Genomic DNA, 18,128 nt, shown 5'->3' with positions numbered 1-18,128 from the left:
AGAACTGACTCCTCTAAGTCGTCTGTGACCTCCACACATACACAGTGGCAAACACAAACACACCCCACACACATCTCATATCTCTCACACACACAAACAAATAACTAAGGGCTGGAGGGATGGCTCAGCAGTTAAGAGCACTGAACATTTTTGCAGACTACCTGAGTCCCAGCAGCCACATGGTGGCTGGTAACAGTCTGTTCCAGAGGAACTGACACCTTCTTCTGGCCTCCCTGTACACGAAGCAGGGGAATAGTACACAGACATACATGCAAGCAAAAACATTCATGTGCATGAATAATAATAAAATATATATAATTGTTTGGTTGTTTGCTTGTTTTTCAAAACAGGGTTTCTCTGTGAAACAGTCCTGGCTATCCTGGAACTCACTTTTGTAGATCAGGCTGGCCTCAAACTCACAGAGGTCCACCTGCCTCTCTGCCTCCCATAATAAAATATTTTTTAAAGATAAGTAAAATAGCCGGGCGGTGGTGGTGCACACCTTTAATCCCAGCACTCAGGAGGCAGAGGCAGGCGGATCTCTGTGAGTTCGAGACCAGCCTGGTCTACAAGAGCTAGTTCCAGGACAACCTCCAAAGCCACAGAGAAACCCTGTCTCAAAAAAAAAAAATAAGTAAAATAAAAAAATAACTATGAGAATGACTAAAGTAAGTTCTCCAAAGAGAAAAATGGTAGAAGAAAACGAAGCATCAAGAAAAAGCAGCAGACTTCAGAGTTTTCATTGATACATTGATACAGAGTACAAACAAAGCAACCACACCAGAACCAAACCTGGTGGTGCACACCTTTAATCCCAGTGCTAAGGAGGCAGAGCAGACAGATCTCTGTGAGTTTGAGGCCAGCCTGCTCTACGTAATTTGTTCCAGATCTGCCAAGGCTACATAATAGAGAGACCCTGTCTGAAACAACAACACAAGCAGCACAGCAATATGCTGTTCACAAGAAATTCACTTCTAATTCAGCAAGATAAACCGGTTTGCATCAAGTCTGAATTTAACACTTCAAGACCCAGTCTCAAAGAGAAATGAAGAAGGGAGGGAGTGTCAGAGGGAAGGAGAAAAGGAGGGGATAAAGGATAGAAAAACAAACTAAAAAAATAAAAATAGAAACAGATACACTATGACTAGGGATACAGCCCAGAAACAGAGCAGAAAAAAAAATCTGTAAAATATGCAAACAGTATCCAATAAGAAGATGGTGTTAGCAGAATCTTAAATCCACTGTTGCCTCTCTACCAAAAAACTGAGACAGAAATTGATCAATGAAAATGTAAGTTTTATATGGAAGTAAGAAAAGGAAAATATCTGTTTCTCTCAGCCTTCCCTTTAGCCACATTAGTTTATAGAAAAGAGAAAGGAAAGCCAGGAACTATGCAGTGTAGGATTAGCTGTAAGTATCAGGGAAATTATCAGAGCTGTAAGATTAACTCCAGGGGGCTGGAGTGATGGCTCAGCGGTTAAGAGCACCAGCTGCTCTTCCAGAGGACTCAGCACCCACAGAATTCAAGTTTCAGGCGACCTGATACCTTCATACCAATGCACATAAAATAAATTATAAAAAAAAAAAGATTAACTCCAGCACACCTTTCTCCTCCAGCATGGGATTTCCTGGAGAAATCTTTAAATTCTTTAAGTAGCTGTTACATTATCAGAAAAGATTATAGTACCCTCTATCATTTCTACCAGGTCTAGTTTCCAGACACCCATGAACATCTGAAACTGGAGTAGTAACAAACCTATACAGACACAACTGATGAAGTTCAACTTTTAATAAAGCAATTGTAAGATCCCAGGAAGGACAGTGTGTGATTGGTCATGCCACTCCAATAGACTCAGAACCCTTTGGGGGTTGAACAACCCTTTCACAGATATTTACATTATGATCCATAACAGTAGCAAAATTATAGTTATGAAGTAGCAAACCCAAGTAATTTTATGGTTGGGGGCACCATAACACCAGGACATTAAAGGGTCACAGCATTAGAAAGGTTGAAAAACACTGCCCTATTCAAAATGCCATGCAATTTAAAATTTAGGAATCGTTTCTACGACTTTTCCATTAAATATTTTCAGACTGCAGTTTACCATAGTAGCACACTGCACAAGTGAAAAACAGCTAAATGGGGGCTACAGTACAATGAAGGCTAATTAAAACAAAGAGAGAGAGAGAGAGAGAAGAGAGAGAGAGAGAGAGAGAGAGAGAGAGAGAGAGAGAGAGAGAGAGAGAGAGAGAGAGAGAGAGAGAGAGAGAAAGGAGGCCAGGTAGTGTGGTGGTGCAAGACTCTAATCCCAGCACTCGGGAAGCAGAGGCAGGTGGATCTCTGTGAGTTAGAGGCCAGCCTGGTCTACAGAGCGAGTTCCAGGACAGCCAGTGATATACAGAGAAACCCTGTCTTGAAAAACAAACAAAAAGTAGAAAGGAAACTACTGAAGAGTAAAATCCTTAGTGATAGGACTAACTAGACTCAAAATACACAAAAACTCTGATAGAGCTAAGAAAAGATAGATCCACTAGCATGAAAACTCTGTCAGTCATCAGCAACTGACAAGGCTACTAGACATAGCCAACAAGGACTCCAACAGCCAGCACAGTCAATCTGTACACAAAGCCCAGGCCGCTACTGACAGAACGACAGAATCTAGGTCCACATGACTGGCATTCTATAAAAGCCCAGGAGCCAAGCTGGTGGAAAGAAGCTGGCTATAGGGAATATAGAAACATGAGGGGGTACAGAATGACACCAGGTAGAAAATCCCCAGTAGTTTTCCTCCCCCTCTTCCTGAAAGTCATCTGGATCTGGGAACTCCTGGACATTTTATTCTTAAATAACCCTGTTAATATGAACAAAAGGAGAGGAGGGGAAGTTCCATTGAAAAGGATTAATGTTAAGAGATTACAGAAAGGACTGGAAAACTAAAGCCCTCAATTCATCACCTCACACTATGGTTCTCTTCCCCAAAAATAACTGGCTTAATCAGTTTCTTATTCTGACACTCTTCTACCCATTCATGCTCACGGTACCAAAGGCATTTCCACCTGCACTGTTCTATCCCCAGGGTCTGTGGGCAACACACCCAGTTCTGGCTGTGTTCTGATGAGTGGCACAGGGCTGGGGATTTTGCAATGGGAGATGTTGCTATGGTGTAATGTATGAGGTCCAGACAGGACCTGCACATGGGCCTGGACCTCGGGCATGATCAGCAGAGCCTTAAGGAAAGATCTACTTAGCCAAAAGGAACAGGAGGAGTGGAAGACAGGAGAGGGGAACAAGAAGCTGTTTTAAATGATCTCTGCTACATGCCCAAGCATTCACCAAAATAAATTATATTCTAGGCCCCAGCTTCTTACACTGTAGGTCTTGAGCCAATATGGGCTACATAACTGAATGTGGGAGCTGGAGAAGTAAATGGTAAAAGCTTTCCAAACACACAACAACCAAAAGCCAATTCAAAATCAAACGCATCATGGATCCAAGTAGTTTCTGGCAGTGCTCAGTCATGTTTTATCAAGAAACTTCACTGCAGCCTTGGTTCTGAACACACAGCATACACACTGCACATGTCATCGCAGCACACAATGCCAACAGATATAACCTGAAACACCTTACTTTAGATTCAAGGCTTCTTATGTCATGAATGGAAATGTGTTTTTACTACAGACACAATGTTTTCTGCTCCTATAGATATGTAACAGCTTACCACAGAAAAATATTTCCCATCATCATTCCTCTGCATGTACATACCAAACTGGTATATTCAACTTGTACTGTTAGAATGTTTAAATATGGAGTGGGGAAAGAGACAGGATCTGAGCAGTTCTGGTTGGCCTTCAATTTGCTATATATACATGGATAATCTTGCTCCTAATCCTCCTGCCACTACCTGAGTTACAAGCATGTGCCGCAATACCCAGTTTTATGGGTGCTGGGTATGGAATGAGGACCAGAGACTTATCACATGCAGGATCTACTGCTGCACTTAACTTGGACTTCCAACCCCAGAACTATAAACAATACATCTCCATCATTTCTGAATTACCTAGGCTACGGTATTTTACATAGTAACCCAAATGAAATAAAAGCAAGCACCAAAGGAAGCTTTTCAAACACAGAAATAGATGAATGTGAAAACATAAATTCAGATCACATCTGTAATCCCAGTGCTTGGGGAGGTAGAGATAGGAAGATTGGAAGTTTAAGGTCATCCCTAGCTACACAGTAAATTTAAGCTGAGCTTGGCGTACATAAGCCTTTGTCTCAAAACAAACAAACAAACAAACAAAAAAGGAAACAAAATATAAACTATCAGGACACATGAGCTGCAGGGAGGGTGGCACTGTTGCACTGTTTGTATAAGCAATGAAGTCAACAGGCTAAATCTAGTCAGAAACTACAAGGAAGGGCAGCAAGGGCAGCAACAGCCAGGGGTAACAGACAGCCATGGATGCATCTGTAACAGGAGGGTCTAAGGGGAGGGAAGGTTCTACACATTTGGTTGTAATTTTTTAATAAATTCATAAGTTATGGGGGGTGCTGGAGAGATCAGAAGTTATGAGCACTAGCTGCTCTTCCAGAGGACCCAGATTCAATTCCCAGCACCCACATGACAGCTCACAACTGTCTGTAACTCCAGTTCCAGGGGACCCTGACACCTTCACACAGACATACATGCAGGCAGAACACCAATGCATATAAAATAAAAATAATTAAAAAAAAAAAAGTTAACACTGGAAAACTGAGTAAAGACAACCAGGACCTCTGCAGAATGTCTTACAACTACATGTTAATAAACGTCCAGATAATTTAATTTTTCTTATATTGTCCAAGGTATCATTACCTGGGAAGAAATTAAAATGCACAAAAGGCATTATTTTAAAAGGCTCCTCATCGTTAGTCATCAGGGAGATGCATACTAAGTAGGATGGCACAACCCACCCACTTGACTGGCTAAAATATGAAGACCAGTAGCACCAAGTGCTGACATGAAGGCAGAACAACTGGAATTCTCATACAGGGCTCAGGGGAAACAATGAATCAGCCACTCTGGAAAACTTCCTACTTTCTTATGCCTTAAACATGCATTATCTCATGATCCACTAATCCAAACCTATTTAAGATGAATAAAAATATCTGCCCACACAAATGAATGCTCATAGCAGCTTTTTCATAACATCCCAACAATATTCATCAACAGACAAATGTGCTAACCATACAATGAAATACTAAGCAAACACCTGTACACCATGAGATACATGGATGACTCTCAAAGATATTGTGTGGGCTAAAGGAAGCTTGATGTGCTTAAATGATAGGAAACACCAGGCAGGAAACAGTATAGGAAGGCCAGAATGAAACATAGATGGATCTGGAGGAGACACACCACCAAAACTTTATCTGACTGTATGATTATATGTGCTTTACTGTATTAGTGTACACCAAGAAAGGTCCAAAACAAGTATCCACTTGGTAAACAGTGAGTAGCACCCACTGTGCCTTGCTAAAAAGCCCAGATCTCTTTCTTCCTCAGAAACTGTCCATAAATACAGTCCATAAGTAAACCCCTGCAAGGCTTTACCAATCTGTCACTTAAGACATCCCAAGATCTGAAACTCAGCCTTCTGTCCAAGTTAATCTCAGCTTCTACATTCCACTTGCCTGGGCTTGTGCTTGAGCAAGCTGCACCCACACCTGCCTGCATTCCCCTTCTCTGCCCTTGCCTAGACTACATACTTCTTTATGGAGCATGCCAGATCCCCTCAAAGGAGTCCCTCTTCTTCCTCACCTGACCTGCTCCTCTGTAAATGAAGCACCGCCCAAGATTCTCCTTACAGGTCTTTGCATGTGTGGTCTTCAAAGCTCCATTCAGTTCCCACAGGTTATAAGACAATGTTACTGATACTCCTAATTTTGACCAGTTGAAACTGTAGCAACAGGGGAATAGCTGCTCAAAGCACATTCCCAGCTCTCAGCAAATCATCTCCTATTCAAGTGTTCCCAGGCACATACATCAAAGAAATCCCCAATGACACTGGGATCACCATAAACAACCTGGCCCCAGACTTTTTCCAAACTACTAAATCAAACTTTACACCTCTGCCTCGGCACAGTTAATCTACTCAATGCACAAGATCACTTGGCGGCTACACAATGGTGCAGACATACCCATCCTCTGCTCTCAGGGGCTATGCAGGCCTTTACCACCTTCCAGAGCCATTCACTTATGTTCTCTCACTGACCTGGAGCCTAAAAGTAGGCCAGGCCGGCTGGTCATGGAACCCATTTCTACCCCCCCAGCATGGGATTCCAAGCATACACCACCATGCCTGACTTTTTTTAATATTTAAAAGTTATTTTGCCGGGCGTTGGTGGCACACGCCTTTAGTTCTAGCACTCAGGAGGCAGAGGCAGGAGGATATCTGTGAGTCCAAGGCCAGTCTGGTCTACAAGAGCTAGTTCCAGGACAGCCTCCAAAACAATACAGAGAAACCCTGTCTCAAAAAAACAAACAAAAATTACTTTATGCCAAGAAGTGTGGGGACACACTTTTAATCCAGCACTCGGGAAGCAGAGGCAGGCTGACCTCTGAGTTCAAGACCATCCTGGCCTACACAGTGAGTTCTAGGACAGCCAGAGCTACACAGAGAAACCTGTCTTAAAAACAACAATAATAATCATTCATTCATTCATTCATGTGTGTATGTATACCTGTGTATGCCACAGCATATGTGTAGAGATCAGAGGACAACCTGTACTAGTCCGTTCTCTCTTTCCATTATGTAGGTCCCAGGGATCAAACTCAGTTCGTCAGGCTTGGCAGCAAGCACCTTTTATCTGCTGAGCCATCTCGCCAGCTCCATACCTGGCTTTTTAAATATGGGTTCTAGGACTCCAACTCAGGTCTTCATGCTTGTTTAGCAAGCACTTTACTGTCTGAGCTGTCTTCTCAGTCCCATGTAGTCATCTTCAACCCCTCCACTATTCCTATTTCCTCCATGAATGTCTGTATTTCATGAGGATTTTGATCAACAAAGTGTATAGCATTATGTGCCTTCTCCCTTTATATTTCCTATACTGCAAAAAATAGTTAAGCACACAATAGCCATTGGATGAAAGTAATCTTGGCTCCATGCTGGTCATCCTCTGACAACATGAAAATTGGCAGTCACCCAAGTTATTAAACAGTGCACCTTTGAGGTGGAGGGGGGCACTAGCATACCTGAAATTTATAGGGCTATCTTGAAACAAAAATCAACACAAGAAACATGGCACATTTGTTCCATGACAGCTACAGAGTGAGGCCCTGTCTCAATCACTCTCCCATTGAGGGAAGGAGGGAGAGAGGGAGGGAGAGAGGGAGGGACTGAGGGAGGGAAGAAAATTCTGAGAGTATTAAAAGCCATTTGAATGTACAGCCAAAATTAATATTCTGAAACACAATAGCAGCTAACCCTTTGGAGGGTCAAACAAAGGATTAGCTAAGAGATTAAAGACAGATTTTCATTCTCTGATTAGTACTTAACTCCTGGCATCAGGCCAGGAAGGAGAGCATGTATAAGCACAACTCTAAAACATAAATTCCCTCCACAGCACATAACAACAAGCACCTGAGTATTCTTGAGGTGGGTACAATATAATGCATATAAGAGTCAGGACCCCAATCTTGTAGAGATACCAAAGCCAGAAGACATGAGGCTCTCCAGATGCCCTGTAGGGAAAGGGTCATGGCAACCACTGCCAGCCAGCAGCCCTATAGCATCATGTTCAGCAAACACTTGAGGCTCCTGGACCCTCCCACCCAGAAACACCCAACTCACTTGCCAAGAATAACCAAAGGCTATTTAAAAACAGTCTAGGGACTGAGAAATTACTCAGCACTTAAGATCACTGGCTCTTCTTCCAGAGGACTGGGGTTCAATTCCCACCACCTACAAGGAGCTCACAATCATATGTAAGTAACTCCAGTCCAGGGGACCTGATGGCCTCTTCTAGCCTCTAGGTACAGATATAGTGCCCAGACATACATGCAGACAATGTACCCAGTCACTTGAAATAAAAATAAATAAAACCACAATCTAAACTCATGAACCAGTAGTCTGAACAAATTGTGACCTAGAACAAGTTGGTAACACTTCTGAACTGGTCTCAGGCAGTAGACTGCTTTCAGGGAAACCTGCCCAGTCCAGGAAAAGAAAGGAACAGTGAGCAGCCCCAGTCAGCTCTGGCACTATAGAAAGGGGTTCCAAATAATGGACTCCTTTTGACCTAATGCCACTTAACCAAACAATATCATGACTCTGGCAATGTGGTGACTCCTAGAATTAGGAAAGGCTCTGCTCCTAGCATTGGCTAGGCCAAGCAGGTTCAAAGCACTTTGTTGCCAACAGAGGCTCTACCACATATTTCCTAGGAACTGGATGGGCTGCATGGGTCACAGATGTGCATATGACTTCATACTCTACAGTGTGCTTCAAATTAACAGTCTGAAGACTCTGGTGAGCATGGGAGACCAGGTGAGCAGGGACAAGGATGGGGAGCAGCACTCCTGTTTAGCAGACCTAACCCTCCAGTCAGGCCACCATCCCTCTCCAACCCAGCCTGCTGTTGCTGGTAAGGTGAGAAGGATGAGCTCCTGACTGGGCCTAGGATTCAGGACAGCTCAGCTCTGGGGCAAAAGGACAAATCAGTTTCTGCTGAGCCAGAGCAATCTCCTTGCAAACAGTTGAGAGTCTTCTCATCCGGTCCCTGTGTATTCCACTGTCCTTGAGAGATAAAAACTTGTATTCCCCCGCTGCCCCCAGAAACCAAAGCCTAGATACCTCTGAGCTTGCTAAGGTCACAAATACAATACAAAATGGACCAGAAGCAAAAGCCAGGACTGCCGCAGCCCTAGTCTAGCATGGTATCCTGTAAATCCTTCGACTCACCTCTTCCAACTTCTTTATCAATTTATTGCAGGATTCACATAAATGCTACCACACTCTTGCTGCTAAGCAGAATTCGCTCCTCTTTTCAGACACATTTAAGTGAACAATTTTCAGCATCCCTAATAAGTTACTCCTAAAAAATAACTAAAAGACTGTCAATGTAATGCCAGAGTTGCCAGAAAAAGAAGAGAAGGATCCTAAAAATAGAAGTACAGGACAGCCCCCAAATCTTGGTTGTGGCACGAGAGCAGAATAAATTTGGAGAAAATGTTTCTTCATAACCATACGCCCAAGGCCTAGGGTGAGCTCCAAAGATTGCAACTCACTACAGATAGCAACCTGGTACAGGGACACAGAATCCCAGGGCAAGTGACAATGGAGTCTCCAGTAGCTAGCCCTACAGATCCACCACACTCTCAACTACACAGAAAGAAGACTGGTTTCACTTCCTGACTTAACCAAAATGTGCATACCATATAAAACATACAAGACCCCTTCCCTATGACCAGTGAACAGTAGCCTAAGCTGAGAGACACATGAGGTTGCCAAAGATTCACCCCAGAATAGGATCTGAGTTTTATGGGGGTGGGGTCCCTTTGTATCTTGAGAAAACCCTCTCCCCTCTCTGATTCCTGGAAAATACTCCAGGCTGGTAGAAATAAATTCATACCAGTACGAACACCATAAGCATCTCTCCAGCTGAGCCAGCATGGTCATATAAATTGGGACCTCCCAAATGCCAAAGCTGAGTACAGAATGGAAACCTTCTCATTTACAACAATGAATGGAAGGGAACTAGAGCTCCAAACGCCCATATGATGTGCATTCTGCTAGCAGAGGCCCTGTCTTAGGTCATAGGGTCACCTAGGCTCGGGCTCCACTGGTGGTCCTCAGTCCTGCTTTTCCTCCCAGTCCTCAAATGAACACTCTTAATAATTTTAAAACCACCAGGCATGGTGACACACAGAGGCAGGCAATCACTGTGAGTTCCAGGCCATCCTGGTCTACATATCCAGTTCCAGGACTGTTATATACAGAAACCCTGTCTCAAATACCAAATCTAAAACCTTATAGCCCATTTGCTCCAAATTTGATGAAGCAACAAGAACTTATGAGTACTCTGGTACTAGAATAAAACTAAACTAAATCAACTGCCAACAACATGAGAGGAAAATTCATCTCTATATACTACAAATCACAATCTGAATGTTAAGGTTAAACATAACTAAACACACCCTGGTAAAGAAACTAGAAAGTAAATAAACAGAGTCTAAGTAAACTATTCCCACATGGCCAACCTTAAAAACACAGAAGGCAGTTCAGCAAGAGTACTTGCCTACCAAAGCCTTGAGTTCCATGCCCAGCACAAAGGTAATACATATACACTGTAGTGAAAACTTGCTCATAGGACTAGGAGATGTGCACAAGGATGCACCATGTTTAACAGCAAAAATCTAGAAGCGAGCTAACACCTGTGAGTAGGACAATGGCACGTGGTAGGCTAACCTTGGTCAAATACTAAACAGCAGGGCAAAAGAATGCAACCAGGGCCGGGCGGTGGTGGCGCATGCCTTTAATCCCAGCACTCAGGAGGCAGAGGCAGGCGGATCTCTGTGAGTTCGAGGCCAGGCTGGACCGACAGCCTCCAAAACAATACAGAGAAACCCTGTCTCGTAAAAACCAAAAAATAAAAATAAAAAATAAAAAAGAATGCAACCAGGAGCTAAAGTGAACTTAAGAACATAATCTAGACCCGGCGGTGGAGGACACGCCTTTAATCCCAGCACTGGGGAGACAGAGGCAGGCAGATCTCAGTGAGTTAGAGACCAGCCTGGTCTACAAAGTGAAATTCCAGAGCAGCCAGTACAGTTACACAGAAAAATCCTGTCTCAAAAAACAAACAAACAAAAATCTATAGAAAGTCTCAACAGACAGCAATAGAAAGGTTCAATAATACAAAAAAACTAATCCAGTATGTCTGCATGTACCTTTAATGCCAGCACTCAGGAGACAGAGGCAGATGGATCTCTGAGTTCAAGGCCAGAATGGTCTAAATAGGAAATTCCAAGCCAGATACTCAAAAAAACTGAATGATGCTATCGGTGGTGGCACATCCCTTTAATCCCAGCACTCAGGAGGCAGAGGGAGAGGCAGGCAATCTCTGTGAGTTCAAGGCCAGCCTGGTCTATGGAGCAAGTTCCAGGATAGTCAGGGCTAAACCCTGTCTCAAAAAAAACAAACAGAAAACTGAATGATATAGCTTAGAACCGTGGCAAGCAAAGGTTTATAGTGGCAAGGAGGGGTGTGTGGAGCTCACAATAGTAGATGTGACCAATAGCCAGGCACCCACTATCTGCTCTAGTTTTGTTTGGGGGTGGGGGGTTCAAGACAGGGTTTTGGCTGGGCGGGTGGTGGCGCATGCCTTTAGTCCCAGCACTCAGGAGGTAGAGGTAGGAGGATCTCTGTGAGGTCAGCCTGATCTACAGAGTGTGTTCCAGGACAGGCTACACAGCTACACAGAGAAACCCTGCCTCGAAAAACAACAAACAAACAAACAAACAAAAAAAGGACAGGTTTCTCCCAAGTGTTGTGATTAAAGGCATGTTTCTCCACTACCATGCAAAACCTGAAACTCAACAGACACAGTGACCAAGAATTATAAAACTGAAAAAAAAACCTCACCATAGCATTACGTTGAAAATAAGTTTATTTAATCCCAAAACTCACAAAACATGTTTGTCCTTATGACTAGTTGGAGGAGCAATTTGACACAGTCCACGGTCAGAAAACACCTGCTTAGCAAGTCACCTAACCCCTTCCTGGAAGGGCTGTCCCAGCAACCCAGTCTGTAACTTTTTTTGCCAGAACAAGGGCACTTTATGCTTAAATTAGGAGGGTTCACAAGTACTTAACCCTTAGTTTTGTGCCTGAAACAAGGCTCTTGTCGCTGATACTGCAGTCTCCCAGTCAACTCATTACCAGCATTATTTGGCCTGCAAAGTTTCCAGAGCACCAAACCAGAGCGCCTTAATCCACTAAGCATATTAGGCCTCATAAATGGAGTTTCATCACAAGGTTACCTTGTTCTTCACTTTGTTCTTCACAACAGGAATTAATCAAAGGGGATCAAGATGATTTCTGCACAAAATTTATCTCTGGAGTATCCAATAGCTCACGTTCTGATTAAGTATCAAAATTCATAATATATAAACCAGAATGGCTGGGACTCCAGGTTTGTTCCCTTGGTCTGAGCCTCAAACTAAGCTTTCTGGCCACTTTCTGGCCATCAAGAGATGGCGAGGCAGTGGTTACTCACACAGAGAGTCCTTCTTGGACTCAGAAGGCCAGAGAATAACACTACGCCAGACAGACACCCTCCACTCCACCCGAGACTCAGAATAATGAATGACACGCGAGTGCAGTCCCGTGCCCGCCCGACACTGGGCGACCTCGGCGCTCGCTCACCTGGGCCGCCGCCAGGGCAGCCAGTCTTGAACCGACACCACGCGAAGGCGCACCCTGGCCTTGACACCGGCCTCATTCCCAACCTCGGTCCTGTCTCCAGACCTTACCCCCAGACCCGTCGGATCCCCTCTGGTTCTACTCCCTGCCCGGTTCGTCCAGCGTCCGACCCTTTCTGGTCTCATTCCCCCCCCCTCCGGCGTGTCAGTGCCCTTTCTGACCCCTCTGGTGTCAAACCTGATCCAATCTGTTCCCCGTCTGTCTCCCTCTGATCCCATCCTACGGCTATCGCATCCCCTTTTGGTCCCATCCCCCGCCCCAGTCCGACCCCGGTCCGTCTCCCTCAGGTCCCATCATCCCCCGGCTCCCGCACCCGTCCGACATCTCCCGGTCGCGTCCGGCATCAGTCTATGTCCCGTGGGATCCCCTCTGGGACAATCCCGGAGCCCAGTTAGTTCCCCGTTCGTCCCCCTGTAATCCCATCCCCCGGCTCCGGACCCCGCCGCGCCCGCCCACCTAGGCCATAGGCCTTCGCACAGATCCACTGCAGGTTGGCTGCGATCTTGGCCCGCGCCGCGTCGTAGCGGTCCAGCGGCACCAGGTCTGCGCCCTCCGGCGGCGCCTCCATCCTCCTCCAGCCTTCGGTGGCGGAGCGGCCGCCCGCGTCCATCTGCAGACAAAGGCCGCGGCGGCCCGGCCGCAACAAAGACGCCGCCGCCCTCCCGCGCCGCCCGCCGGGGCGCACCGCACTTGCTTCACGGCCGCCGCCGCCACCCAGGCTGCTGCTGCATGCTGCGGGCGCCGAGCCGAGGCCGAGAAGGCGCCGAGCGGGCCGGGGAGGCGGCGGCAGGCAAGCGCCAGCCAAGGCAAGCGCGGGGCAGGCGCGGTATGGGCACGGGCCGGGGGCGGCGGCGGCGGCGGCAGCGGCGGCGCGTGCGCGGTCCCGGAGAAGCGGCAGCTAAGGCGGCGGCCAACGGGTAGAAACTAACGCGCCGCCGCCGCGTCACGCAAGCGCACTTGGCACCTCCCGCAGCCCCACCTTCCTCCGCAGGCGCAGTAAGCACCGCCCCGTACCCTCCCCCGATCGCCCCGCCCTCCTTCCCCGCAAGCTCGGTACCTGTCCCCTTCTTCAGACGCTCTAGACACACCCTCGGCCCCGCCCCCAGCCCCGTCCTCGGCCGGTACTACGGGTACTGCCCCTCTAACCTAGCCCAGTCCGGGTTCTCAGAGGCCGTGGACACGCCCTCGGCCCCGCCTCTACTTCATCCCTAAGCGCAGTTGACACGCCGGTCCGCCCAGCCTCGCCCCCTTCTTCAGCCACAGCGGACACGCCCCCAGCCCTGTCCTGCGCAGGCGCAGTATACGCTCCTGGGGACTCTGCTCTCCCAGCGTCTTGCGGGAGTAACATCGGTCGCCGCGGTTTGATGGAGCTTCTCTCCTGCGCTCTGGGACTGGTTCGTCTCTACCTCTAGCAAGGCCTACTCCCTGAGAACCGAGCACCTTTAGGGTCTGCACGGGCGCTGCGCCTACCGACGAAGATCCCGAGACGTCGCCGCCGAGGAAGGCAGAGTGCGCGCGGCTCCGGAACAGCACCCGAGATCCCCAGCAGCGGTCGGAGTCCGGAGCAACCGCGAGCCCCCACTCCCCACTCCAGACGGGCACTGACATGATCTCTCGCTCAGGTGCGGCGCCTAGGGGGAAACGGACGCTTACGACCAACGCCGCGGGTGGCCTGCATTTTACTGCTTGAAAGAAACGAGTATTTTTGTGAAACTTGGGTGCTCATTGCGGAAGATGTCACCGGAGAACCGACGGTGTACGCACCAGCCCCTGGGAAGCAGCAGAAGCCCAGCGCTCCGGGTGTGGGTGACCGTACTGACCCCCATGTGTAAGCTTCAGGGTAACCTCTGTCGTTGTGAGAGCCTCCCTTACACACACACACACACACACACACACACTCATGGCAGTAGGTCGAATAGATGCGGTAATACCCCATACTTCGGGTGCCGAGAGGAGCGTGCAAGCAAAACCACGAGGTGGATGAGGCTGAGCGTGATATCCCATGGAACCCCAGCCCTGGGGAGGTGGCGGCAGGAGGATCTGGATGAAATTCAAGGCCGGCTTCCGCTATTTGAGAAGAGACCCTGTCTCAAAAAACGAAACAGAAAGTGGATAGAGGCCTGGTGTGGCTCACACCTTGAATCCCAGCACTTAGGAGGAAGAGGCAAGTGCATCTATCTCCGTGACTTCAGGGCCACCTGTTTCATTTTCTTTTCTTTGGCGGGGGGAGATTGGTTTTTTTTTTTTTTTTTTCGAGACAGGGTTTCTCTGTATAGCTTTGGAGCCTATCCTGAAACTCACTTTGTAGACCAGGCTGGCCTCGAACTCACCTGCCACCACCACCTGGTGCTCTCTCTCCCTCTTCCTCTGTCCGTCTCTTTCCCTCCCTGTCTCTCTGTCTCTGTCTCTCTGTCTCTGTCTCTCTCTCTCTCTCTCTCTCTCTCTCTCTCTCTCTCTCTCTCTGGTAAGACCATCCATTCTAAGAGTTCCAAGTCAGCCAAAACTAAATAGTAGGACCCTGTCTCAAAAAAAATAAAAATAAATAAATAAATAAAGTTTTTTAGGGTTGGGCAGCTAGGGAGAGATGTGAGGGGGGCATTTGGGCAGAAAGGGGCAAGAAGTCATCTGGTGTGAGTCTGTGGGGAGCAGTAGACTGGGTTTGCTGTGGTAGGCTGATCTCAACCCCAGTGTGGAAGAAACAGTAAGGACACTGAGCCCAGGGCCCCAGGAACAAAAGAGCATAGGACCAAAGGGGTTGGAGCAGCAGAGCTTGGCCTGACTGGGATGTGGGGTGACGCCAGGCAGGTAGCAGGACGCGCTGACAAATGGAGAGGTGAAAAGTCAGGGTCCAGGGTCCGGGATAGAACTCTAGTGTGTTGGCCCCGTATTCTGCAGTGTCTGCAGTTTAGATGGTTTCTTGATGGGTTCCCTAGATGTCCTAAATACAGACATGTCCCCTGTGGGGAGAGAGCCTGCCTGACCTCCTCTCCCACCTGGCTGCCTTTTCATTCGAGAGCCTTCAGTGCCCTGGAGAGTAGCAAGGAAAAGCAGATTCCTTGTCTGATTCTGATCCAGAGGAAGCATCCAGTTTGCACTGGCTATGAGTATGGGGTTTGGTAGGTGTTCCTTATCCATCTATTCCAAGTCTGCACAGTGTTTTTCCTCATGGAACTGGGGGCTTTTGTTTTGTTTTGTTTTGTTGTTTTTCTACATAGTTTCTCAGATTTTCTCTGATTGTCCTAGAACTCATTCTGTAGACCATGCTAGTCTGGAACTCAGAGATCCGCCTGCCTCTGCCTCCTGAGTGCTGGGATTAAAGGCATTCAGTTTGGAAACTGGGTTTTTTGTCAAGGGCTTTGTTTTATACCTGCTGGTCCTGTAAAGGTCTTTCTTCTACCTGTGGTGTATAACACTGGCTGGTTTTCAGACACTCATCCACCCCTGTATTCTGGGAGAGATTCTACTGAGTGTGGAGCATAACCCTTTTAATATGACTTACCTTTGTTCACTGCTATCTGTTGACTGTTCCTGGCAGATTCTAGTCTGCCGTTTGCTTGTGGTGTCCGTGAGGGGTTTTAGTACCAGATTGCTACTGGCCAAATAAAGGAAGTTGGGAGTGTTCCTTTTATGTTCTTGTTTTGACTTGGTTTAATTATTTGAGGCAAGGCCTTACTGACCATGCTGGTCTGAAACTCATTCTGTATGCCAGGCTGGCCTCCAACTCATGGTAATCCTGCTCAGCCTCCCGAAGTGTTACGATACAGATGTGAGCCACTATGCCTGGCCCCTGGGAAGAGTTGGTACGAACGATCTAAGTGTCTTGGTCTTGTCTTAATGGGTCTTGTGGTGAGGAGGGTCATGCAAGCACGTGTGTCATGCTACACTTGTGGCCGCAGAGGATGGCTTTCAGAATCAGCTCTCTTCTTCCACAGTGGATTCCCGGGGCCAAACTCAGGTCATCAGGCCGTGTAACACTCCTGTTGGCCAACAGATGGCTTTTCATGACAAACTTCTTCCTTGCTGTAGGTCTGCTCAGATCACCGTGTCTTTAGTCACGTTCTGTGCTCTGTGTCTTTCTAGGAATTTGGGAGAGGTGGGGGAGAAGAGGGAAGTTGATTCAGAAGTCCAGAGAGTGACTTTTGGTTTGGGTGGTGTCTTACTGTCTCTGACAGGCAGTTTTGTGCTGAAGGGCTGAAGGGGACAAACATCCCCACAGTGAGTATTCACAGTCTGTATTATTTCTTCTTTTTTGATGCCATGACCAAATAGTAACAAGTAGCAAAGTAGGGGCTCACAGGTTGAGGGTGGAATCCGTTGTGGCAGGGAAAGCACAGCAGGAGCATGAGATGGCAGAAACGAATGCTCGTGTCCTCATTTGTATCCAGTCTGAATCCCCACCCCACAGGGTGGGCCACACACATCCAAGGCAGTGTGTCGCCTGAGTTAAATCTCTCTGGAAATGCCCTCACTGAATGTGTGGAGGAATGTGTTTCCTAGATTCTAAGTCCCCTCAAGTTAACAGCCAAAATTAACCCCTTTTAGGACTTTTGAGGTAAAGGTGAGCAGAAGAGTAGGGAAGACGGGGGTTGCTGTTACTGTAGAAAACAGAGGCCCCTGGATGTGTGGGGTGCAGTTGCTGTAACAGGGAGGCCAGGTTCCAGGAGGCACAGTGTGCAGTGCTGTAAGGGAGAGCAGTGCTGCCCTCTGAGCATAACAGCTGCCGGGTGCGTGGCATCAGCTGTGGAAGAGGGGTGAGGAGGTCACTGAACCTTTACCTGAGAGTCCAGCTGCTCCCGGCTGCTGTCCTCCAACCATCTGTGTGTAATAATGCTCTAATTGCATATGGCCTAGTACAGGTGCTGGAGTATGCAGACTGGAGCCTAACTGAGGGTGGAGAGCGCCATCTCTGCAGCCAATGGGAAGCATCCGTGACGGGTAGTCTTTCTGGTAAAAAAAAAAAATGTGTGGTGTCTCACACCATTACCCCCCAGAGCTCTGTGAATTAGGGGCAAGCCTGGTCCAGGAATATAAATTATATTTATATATATATACACGTGTGTGTGTGTGTGTGTGTATTATATATATATATCAGCTGCTTTAGGGTTCAACACTTATTTTGGGGGGGGGCAGGGTTTCTCTATGTATCTCTCTGGCTGTCCTGGAACTCGATCTGTAGGTTATGCTGGCCTCAAACACAAACTCACAGAGATCCACCTGCCTCTGCCTCCCAAGTGCTTGGATTAAAGGCGTGTACCACCAGTGCCTGGCGTGTCCTGCACTTTACCCATGTTCTGTAAGTAGGCCCAATAAATTCGCTGGTCCCCCACAATGAACTTTGGTTTGTTTGGGGACTTACCCTTTTGAGGAAAGTGTTGGTTTTCTTCTCCCCAGGGAGAAGAATCTCACAATAGGTGCTGTTTCGGGAGGGGAGCTGGGACTGGGAGACTGTTTTAAGATTGACAAGACTGCATCAGTGGGATGCCTCTGGCATATTACAGTAGTAGGAAGGTTAGTGCTGGAGAGCTGGCATCATACAATCGGACCAAAGCCTAGCGGGCAGAACCTTCCTCCTATAGCAGAAGGGGAGAAAGCAGGAGGTGTGGGGGCAGGAGGGTTGACTGGAGCAGGCACCAGCTTGTTCTGTACTGGTGGCAGAGCAAAGG

The 18,128-nt window shown here is 47.4% G+C and overlaps 1 protein-coding gene across 2 annotated transcripts in view; it reads right to left on the bottom strand.

Annotated features, from left to right (window-relative positions):
• Camsap1 (calmodulin regulated spectrin associated protein 1) overlaps positions 1-13,340 on the bottom strand; it is a 64,457-nt gene extending 51,117 nt beyond the window's left edge. The window contains exon 1 of one of the 2 annotated variants that reach the window (XM_040745225.1): positions 12,922-13,340. In XM_040745225.1, coding sequence (XP_040601159.1) covers positions 12,922-13,075 — 154 coding nt within the window. In that variant the 5' untranslated portion in view covers positions 13,076-13,340. The remainder of the gene's footprint in view (positions 1-12,921) is intronic. The other variant, XM_040745224.1, reaches the window with a different exon arrangement.
• Between the last annotated feature and the right edge of the window lie 4,788 nt (positions 13,341-18,128).

The sequence above is a fragment of the Mesocricetus auratus genome, unplaced genomic scaffold (assembly GCF_017639785.1).
Source record: "Mesocricetus auratus isolate SY011 unplaced genomic scaffold, BCM_Maur_2.0 Super-Scaffold_100004, whole genome shotgun sequence".
Taxonomy (NCBI): Eukaryota; Metazoa; Chordata; class Mammalia; order Rodentia; family Cricetidae; genus Mesocricetus; species Mesocricetus auratus.
Note: the sequence above shows the minus strand (reverse complement) of the source record. Positions and strands in the feature narration are given on the sequence as shown.